Source organism: Bos grunniens, chromosome 25 (assembly GCF_055505025.1).
Source record: "Bos grunniens cultivar Pamir isolate PY7600 chromosome 25, Bosgru_T2T1.0, whole genome shotgun sequence".
Taxonomy (NCBI): domain Eukaryota; kingdom Metazoa; phylum Chordata; class Mammalia; order Artiodactyla; family Bovidae; genus Bos; species Bos grunniens.
Window position 1 is genome coordinate 42,046,033 of NC_141189.1, and position 8,903 is coordinate 42,054,935.

General features: G+C 61.6%; 1 protein-coding gene across 2 annotated transcripts; it reads left to right on the top strand.

Moving 5' to 3' along the window:
• The first annotated feature begins 1,908 nt into the window (after window positions 1-1,908).
• TEKT4 (tektin 4) lies at window positions 1,909-7,939 on the top strand. 2 transcript variants are annotated; one of them, XM_086374323.1, is made up of 6 exons: window positions 1,909-2,569; window positions 4,333-4,403; window positions 4,738-4,881; window positions 5,857-6,079; window positions 6,954-7,108; window positions 7,670-7,939. In XM_086374323.1, the coding sequence occupies exons 1-6, from the start codon at window positions 2,036-2,038 to the stop codon at window positions 7,884-7,886; spliced, it is 1,344 nt and encodes a 447-aa protein (XP_086230449.1). In that variant the 5' UTR covers window positions 1,909-2,035; the 3' UTR covers window positions 7,887-7,939. The 2 variants fall into 2 exon arrangements, with proteins under 2 accessions (XP_086230449.1, XP_086230450.1); XM_086374324.1 differs by lacking the exon at window positions 4,333-4,403.
• The last annotated feature ends 964 nt before the right edge of the window (window positions 7,940-8,903 follow it).

Consider the following 8,903-nt stretch of genomic DNA (forward strand, 5'->3'; position numbering starts at 1 on the left):
TGAGTTGGTGATGCCATCCAGCCATCTCATCCTCTGTCGTCCCCTTCTCCTCCTGCCCCCAATCCCTCCAGCATCAGAGTCTTTTCCAATGAGTCAATTCTTCAAAGTACTGGAGTTTCAGCTTTAGCATCATTCATTCCAAAGAAATCCCAGGACTGATCTCCTTCAGAATGGACTGGTTGGATCTCCTTGCAGTCCAAGGGACTCTCAAGAGTCTTCTCCAACACCACAGTTCAAAAGCATTAATTCTTTGGCACTCAGCCTTCTTCACAGTCCAACTCTCACATCCATACATGACCACTGGAAAAACCATAGCCTTGACTAGATGGACATTTGTTGGCAAAGGAATGGCTCTGCTTTTGAATATGCTATCCAGGTTGGTCATGACTTTCCTTCCAAGAAGTAAGCGTCTTTTAATTTCATGGCTGCAGTCACCATCTGCAGTGATTTTGGAGCCCCCAAAAATAAAGCCTGACATTGTTTCCACTGTTTCCCCATCTATTTCCCATGAAGTGATGGGACTGGATGCCATGATCTTTGTTTTCTGAATGTTGAGCTTTAAGCCAACTTTTTCACTCTCCTCTTTCACTTTCATCAAGAGGCTCTTTGATTCTTCCTCACTTTCTGCCATAAGGGTGGTGTCATCTGCATATCTGAGGTTATTGATATTTCTCCCGGCAATCTTGATTCCAGCTTTTGTTTCTTCCAGTCCAGCGTTTCTCATGATGTACTCTGCATATAAGTTAAATAAGCAGGGTGACAATATACAGCTTTGACGTACTCCTTTTCCGATTTGGAACCAGTCAGTTGTTCCATGTCCAGTTCTAACTGTTGCTTCCTGACCTGCATACAGATTTCTCAAGAGGCAGGTCAGGTATGACAAAGCCTTTGACTGTGTGGATCACAATAAACTGTGGAAAATTCCCATCCTATCACTTCACGGCAGATAGATGGGGAACAATGGAAACAGTGACAGACTATTTTCTTGGGCTCCAAGATCACTGAGGACAGTGACTGCAGCCATGAAATTAAAAGACGCTTGCTCCTTGGAAGAAAAGCTATAACAAACCTAGACAGTGTATTAAAAAGCAGAGACGTGACTTTGCCAACAACGGTCCATATTGTCAAAGCTATTCTTTTTCCAGTGTCGTGAGAGTTGAATGATAAAGAAGACTGAGTGCCGAAAAATTGATGCTTTAGGACTGTGGTGTTGGAGAAGACTCTTGAGGATAACCTGGACAGCAATGAGATCAAACCAGAAAATCCTGAAGGATATCAACCCTGAGTGTTCATTAGAAGAACTGACGCTGCAGCTGAAGTTCCAATACTTTGGCCACCAGATTCGAAGAACTGACTCACTGGAAAAGACCTTGATGCTGGGAAAGATTGAAGGCAGGAGGATAAGGGGAGACAGAGGGTGAGATGGGTGGATGGCATCATCGACTGAAGCAACATGAGTTTGAGCAAACTCTAGGAGATGGTGATGGACAGGGAAGCCTGGCAGACTGCAGTCCATGGGGTCCCAGAGTAGGATTCGACTGAGCAACTGAAGGACAACAAGCGGCCCAGGGACCAGGAGACACAGGCCAGGCCCTGGGTGGTCTTGGGGACACTGTCCCCATGACAGGACCTGCCTCCTTCCTATGGGGCAGATCTGCGGATCTGATTCAAGGCCCCCACTGGAGGCTGAGTCAACCCCCATCAGGGACACGTGGATGCCCAGGAGAGCACTGCCCGGGAACAAGTCTGACATAGGAGACAAAGGCCTGGCCTTCGTGCAGCTCCTCTGGCAGGTACGAGGCGTGGCCAGGACAGGTGGGGCTGGGGCCTGCCTGGCCCTTTAAGAGGGCCACCAGGTGGTGGGAGGGGGGAGAATTCCAGTTGCCTAGCAACAGGAGGGCTTGGTGTGTACTGGTCTCCGGGAGACCAGAAGCCACGTCCTGCTTGGGGACCCAGTGGCTGGAGCTGCCCTGCTGAGCGAGCTGAGCGGCCCCCCTCCCTCTCTCCCCACTCCCGCCAGTGCCTGGGCGGCGCCATGGCACAGACGGACATACTCCTGACCAAGGAGCCCGCCCCACAGACGGTGCCAGCATGCCAGCTGCCCCGCAAGCTGTACGATGTGGCCCGAAACACGGGCGCCCACACGTCCTCCGGCCTGGCCACCTCTGGCTTCCGCACGGCCAAGTACCTGCTGGACGAGTGGTTCCAGAACTGCTATGCCCGCTACCACCAGGCCTTCGCCGACCGTGACCAGTCGGAGAGGCAGCGCCATGAGAGCCAGCAGCTGGCGGCGGAGACCGAGGCGCTGGCACAGCGCACACAGCAGGACTCCACGAGGAAGGTGGGCGAGCGCCTGCAGGACATGCACGGCTGGAAGTCGGAGCTGCAGCGCCAGGTGGAGGAGCTGGTCTCCGAGACCGAGCTGCTGCTGGCCCAGAAGCAGCGGCTGGAGCGTGCCCTGGATGCCACGGCCGGGCCCTTCTCCATCGTCACAGACAACCTGCAGTGCCGTGAGCGCCGTCAGCACCCCGACCTCGTGCGCGATTGTGTGGAGATCGAGCTGCTGAAGGTTCGGCTGCCCCGTCCCCGGAGCCGCAGACCGGCCTCCCAGCTCTCTCCAGGGAGCACGAACTTCCCCGTGTTCCCCCCTCGACTTGACTGTGCAGAGCCTCGGTGCTCAGGCACCCCCGGGAGCCTGCACTCTGCACACGTGGGGACACTCGAGCATACACCCAGGCACAGAGGGGTGGGGTGCCAGAACCAACTGGTCCTGGGGCCTCCCCAGCTGGGGGCAGGGGTGGAACTCAGGCTGCCTGGGGGGAGGGGAGAGGGTGCCAGGCCTGGCCTTCCCTCAGCCTGGTCCCCACAGTGGGTGCTGGACAAGGCTGAGTTCCCTGCAAGGTGGGCTACTCAGGCCCTGCTTGGTGAGGGGCACCGTGGCCTGGGTGGCCCCCTGCACGGCGGGCAGGGCTGGAGCCTGGTGCTTGTCCACTTGGCCCAGCCCCGGGTGCAGGGTTCCTGCTGTGCCCGTTCCACCCCGGCTCCCACTTGGGGCGAGGCAGGGCCCAGGCCACGGCGGCATTCATCCTGGAACGTGTGCCGGGATGATGTTGGCCTGAGGCAGGGCAGGACTCGGCCCCCAGGAAACCAGGAAGGGCCTGAGATGGGCCCCAGGGGCGGCTGGCTGGGGTTGTAATGTGTTCAGGGGAAGGGAGACCCTTCTGGTCAGGTCGTGGTGGCGCCGGTACCTACTGGGTGGTCCCTCAGTCACCCCTGGGTCCCGGCACCTGCTGAACTGCCCCTCTGGTCACCCTGGGTCATGCAGATGAAGCCTAACCCTGAGTTCACAGAGGTGGAGCCCTAACACACCCCCACCCTGCCAATTGATGTCCGCATTGGAAATCTAGCCTCAGACCAGCGTGCAGGTGTGGACGGTGAAGGTGGGGTGGAGGCCTCGTGCATCCCACAGAGACCCAGCAAGACCTGTCCTTGGGGCAGCTCTGAAGGACTGGGGGTCACCCGGGCCAGGCCCCTGATGCTGGCGGGGAAGGGCCTCAGCTGCGAGCATGCTGCAGCCACAAGCACTCATGAGACGGGGAGACATGCACACAGTCAGGCACCTGGGGACCCCCTCAAATCTGGGTGCCTCCCCTAAGCCCAGGCCCTTCCCCTGCCCTCCCCCTACAGCCCCACCCTCACACTCATTCACTCAAGAACCTCCCAAGGCTCCAGGAGTGATGGCTCTGTTCTGAGCCAGGCGCCCCGCCCAGCAGTACATGGACAACCGAGTCAGGACAGGAAGGCGGGCCCACGGGTCAGAACTGGACACAAGGGCTTAGAGCCCGGGGGAGGCGAAGATTCGGATCCGGGGAGGGCTTTTCCTCTGCAGGAAATGAACCCGTCAGGGAGGCAGGAGGAAACACAGGGTTCCTGTGTGTCCTGGGCATGTGAGGGCAGTCCTGGGTGGGGACTCAGTCGATAGGGTCCTCAGAGACTATTGCTGGGTTCTCTGGGGCCCGTGGGCAGGCGCCAGTGATGGCCCAGAGCCCGGGGGTGCTGCGTGCCCAGCAAGTGGGAACCACCTTTGGCTGATGCTCCTCACAGCCCATAGAAGACCCCCAAAGAACCCACTGCAGTGCCCCAGACAGGGTGCTCCAAGCCCAGAATAAATCCACTATGATAACCAAGCTCGCCCCCATTTCCACCAAAGAGACTGGGGCCACAAGCAGGGCCCAGTCCCACTGGGCGTCACCCCAAGCTCTGCTCCTCCTCGGGGTCTAAGAGCCCGGAGGTCCTCAGACTCTCACCAGGGGCGGGGGTCTTCTCCCCCAGGAGGCCGAGCTCATCCGGAACATTCAGGAGCTCCTGAAAAGGACCATCATGCAGGCCGTGAGCCAGATTCGGTGGGTCTGGGTGGCCTCCAGAGCTGCCCTCAGGACAACCCTGTCCCCCTACCCCTCAGGCCACTGTAGGCAGGAGGTCGGCTGACCCGGCCCTGAGGCTCCAAGAGGTGACAGACTGTCTCCGGCCACAGCCAGGAGCACAGGGCAGGGAAGGGGCACTGGGCAGGTGGGGGTGGCCAAGGGGCCTGGACATCTAGAGCCAGACCAGCACCCCGGGGCCCACCGTCAGCAGATGAGGCTCCCCTGCCGTCTGGGGGCTGGCTGTGCCCAGCGTCGGGGTGTGCCCAGCTCCCCACCCGCCCTGACGCAGGCCCTGCCCACTGTCCGCCCGCAGGCTGAACTGGGAGCACAAGGAAACCTGCGAGATGGACTGGTCCGACAAGGTGGAGGCCTACAACATCGACGAGGCCTGCTGCCGCTACAACAACCAGAGCACTGACGTGCAGTTCTACCCGCACTCGGCCAAGTTCGAGGAGAGGTGGGGCTCCGAGATCCCACCTGGGCTCCCCGTCCCTCCGCTGGGGGGCCTCTGTGCAGCTCTTCTGCTCCTGGGGTGGGCAGGCGAGCGGCGGGACCCCCAGCCAAGTGCCGGGCACACACGGTTGAACGTCCCGGCTGGGCTTCACAGAGGGAGGCAGGACCCAGCAGTGGGGCGGGGTGTGTGTGTGTGTGTGTGAGAGAGAAAGAGAGGAATGTGTGTGAGAGAAAGTGTATATGTGTGTGTGTGAGAGAGTGTGTGTGTGTGAGAGTATGTGAGAGTATGTGTGTGAAAGAATGTGTATGAGTGAGAGTGAGAAAGTGAGTGTGTGTGTGTAACAGAATGTGAGAGAGTGACAGAGAGTGTGTGTGTGTGAATGTCTATGTGTGTGAAAGAGTGTGTGTGAGAGTGTGTGTGAGAATCTGTGTATGAGATTGAGAGTGTGTGTGTGAGAGTAAGAGTGTGTGTGAGTGTGTGTGAGATTGAGTGTGTGTGCGTGAGAGGAAGTGTGTGTATGTGTGTGAGTGTGTGTGTGTGAGACTGTGTGAGCGTATGTGTGAGAGTGTAAGTGTGTGTGGGCGCGCGCGTATGTGTGAGAAAGTGAGAATGTGTGTGTGAGTATGCACGTGAGTGTGCGAGATAGGGAGAGTGTGTGTGTGTATGTGTAGGGGGAAGCGGGCTGCAGCTCCGCGTGTGGCCGGCAGGGGGCGCGCGGCCACCACCCGTCTCAGCCACGGCCGTCGGGGCACGAGCGCGGGGACCAGCGGGCGGCGCAGGAGGCGCTGGGAGCGCGCGCAGAGACCCTACGGGCGCCGTAGCGGGCGGGGCACAAGGGCGCGGGGCCGCGGCGTGGCCCTAGGACTGCGGGTGGTCGTCTGTGCCGAAGCGCTGGGGACTCGGGGTGTGGAGGGCGCGGGGAGGCCCCGGTAGGTGCCCCCACCGATCGCGGTGTCGGCCTATTCCCCTCACTCGTAGTGCCTCCACGCCCGAGACCTGGGCCAAGTTCACCCAGGAACACCTGTACCGCGCTGAGCGCGAGCGCCTGGCCTCGGTCAACCTGCGGAATCTCATCGACTGCATCCTGCAGGACACGTCCGAGGACCTGCGGCTGCAGTGCGACGCCGTGAACCTGGCCTTTGGGCGGCGGTGCGAGGAGCTGGAGGACGCGCGCCACAAGCTGGAGCACCACCTGCGCAAGGTGGGGCCTCGCGACTGCGCGCAGCCCGCGGCCAGGCCACGCCCATCCCGCAGCCAGGGCCCACGCAGGCTATTATATAGCCACGCAGAGCCCGCAGCCAGGCCGCGCCCAGGCTATTATATAGCCACGCCCATCTCGCAACCTGGTCACACCCTGGACACGCCCATCGCGCAGCCAGGCCACGCCCAGCTCATGACCTGGCCCCGTCAGGGCAGGCCCTGAGACTGGCTCTCCGCCAGTAACTACAAAGACCAGGCTCAGGATGGGTAGCCCAGACCATCACACTCCCACTGCCCACTATGCCCTGGTCACAGCCTGGCCTGGCCCTTGCCCCACCTCGGCCCTGTCCATCCTGAGGGAACCCTGGTCAGGGCCCCCCACCTCCCCCAGGGCCCTCATTAAGCTGATGAGAAAACCTAGTGACATTTGAGAATGGTGGCATTGCCTCTGGCGTGACTGATACAGGAGAGGGCTGCAGGCCAGAGCAGGGAAGGTGGAAGGAGGTGGCGGGCTCTGCTCTTTAGGGGTGTCCCTGATGCTGGCCCTGGCTCAGCAGGGCCCTGACCCTAGGCTCTCTGGGTGACCTTTGCTGCCTTTGTCTCCACAGCACCTGACCAGGGTCGGGGTCTGGTGACCTCAAGGCTGGGGCTCTTAGGACAGAGTCGCTTTGCGCTGAGCTTTGCTGTCCTTCCCCGGCCCCACCCCAGGCCTCTGGGTGCCCATGGCAGGGCTGAGGTGGCCGTGCACACCCTCCCTTCTTCCGCACTGCCCCCAGAAGCAGGGGGTAGGGCTTGGGGTGCGGGTTGACCCACTGGGCTGTCCTGTGTGGGTAAGACCCAGGGCGGGGGTGACCCACGGGCCGTCCTGTGTGCAGACGCTGCGGGAGATCTCGGACCAGGAGCACAACATCGCGGCCCTGAAGCAGGCCATCAAGGACAAGGAGGCGCCTCTGAAGGTGGCCCAGACCCGCCTGTACCAGCGCTCCCACCGGCCCAACGTGGAGCTGTGCCGAGACGCTGCCCAGTTCAGGTGCTGTGGCCGCTGGGCCGTCACCCTCCACCATACGGGTGCCGTCCACCCGCCCCCAGGCCTCCTCAGCCTCTGGGGCCCCCTTGAACATCCCCTGGCACACAGCCCTGCAGATGTAAAGAGGAAAGACGCTGGCCCCCACCTCACCCCCCACCCCACACACGGGGCTCCCACATTCCCTCTCCTGCCCCAGCAACACTGGACACTGCATGTCCTTTGGGGGACACTGTGTGGATCTCTGAGTGCCAGGGCCGGCCACACTCCCCACTTCACCCTGGTCTGGGATCTCAGGGTCTGGGAGGCAGAGCTCCCCGAGCCACATGGCCGCCCCGACCACCTGTCCTGGCCCTCCACACCTCTGACATCAGGGTGAATGCGCCTCCCCCTCCCAGCCTGGCTTCTGGGTCTCCCCTGGGGCTTTTGGGGGTCCTTCTATGGCCGAGCATATTGAGCAGTATGCCCTGCCCGGGCTCCCGGCCTTTGAACCTGGGGCTGGCCCCTTGGCGCCCTCGGTAGGCCCGGCATCCAGGCTGGCCCTGCTCAGCCCGCCTCTGCCCGCAGGCTGGCGAGCGAGGTGGAGGAGCTGAACCTGTCCCTGGCAGCGCTGAAGGAGAAGCTTCTGGAAGCGGAGCAGTCCCTGCGCAACCTGGAGGACACGCGCATGAGCCTGGAGAAGGACATCGCGATCAAGACCAACAGCCTCTTCATCGACCGCCACAAATGCATGGCCCACCGCGCCCACTACCCCACTGTGCTGCAGCTGGCTGGCTACCAGTGACCGCCCGGCGCAGGGCCCACCCCTCCTCGAATAAAGAGCACGTTAGCTTTCTACTCAGGGTGCGCACCTGGGCAGGGTCGCTTTGCCTGCGGACCCCATCCCGCTGTGGGAGGCCAGGGGTCTCCTGCCTGGGGCACCCCCAGTCTCCACTTGGGGACAGGGGTCAGTCGAGGTCCCCCTCATTGCCCCCGCTGACCACCTGGGCCACCTGCCAGATGCTTCCAGGGGAGCGTCACCTCCCGTCACCACTGGTCACGGCCTCCGGGCCCCGCAGTGGCAGCTGAGCTCCGTTCTTCTTCACCGTGCCCTGGACGGTCACCCAAGGCCAGCTGGCACTCCCCTCTCATTAGCAGGGGCTTCAGAACATGGTGCTGGCCCAGCTACCCCCAAGGGACTTGGCCCCTGGGCTGCACACTGCAGGCCTGGGGCAGTGACCACCCAGGGAACCGTGGGACTGCTCCCTGCCACCCCTGCCTGGCGCGGGCTGGGCACCAGAGGGCATACCTGAGCTGGGGGTGGGGGTGTCCACGGCTCTGGACAGAAGTGGGCTCTGTCTCTGGGGCACCCCCTGAGCAGCACCAGGCCTTCTCTCTCCCCCTCTGCTGAGGCTCTCTCCCTGTGCCCCCTGCTGACGAGCTCAAGGGGGCCACTTCCCTCCCCAACAGCAGCTCATCAGCAGGACTCGGGCAGCCTGCATTAAGAGGCCAGGAGATAATAACCCGGCCGCACACTCGCAGCTCTCAGACCCCATTATCAGCCGAGGTCGCGCTGTGCGGAGCCCCCATCAGTGCCCAGGGCCTCCGTGTCCCAGCCCGCACCCCCCACCCCCGACTGGGGCCGCTGACGGGGAGCCAAGTGGAGGTGCTGTGCAAGGCTCATTATCTCCACGGCCCGGGGGGCCGGGCACTCATTGTTCGCAGTTGTCTCATGACCACCCGTGAGGCCGGAAATCTTGTCCTCTTGTAGAGATAAATGACCAGGCCCTGGAGCTGAGGGATGGTCCTGGGCTGCTCAGCA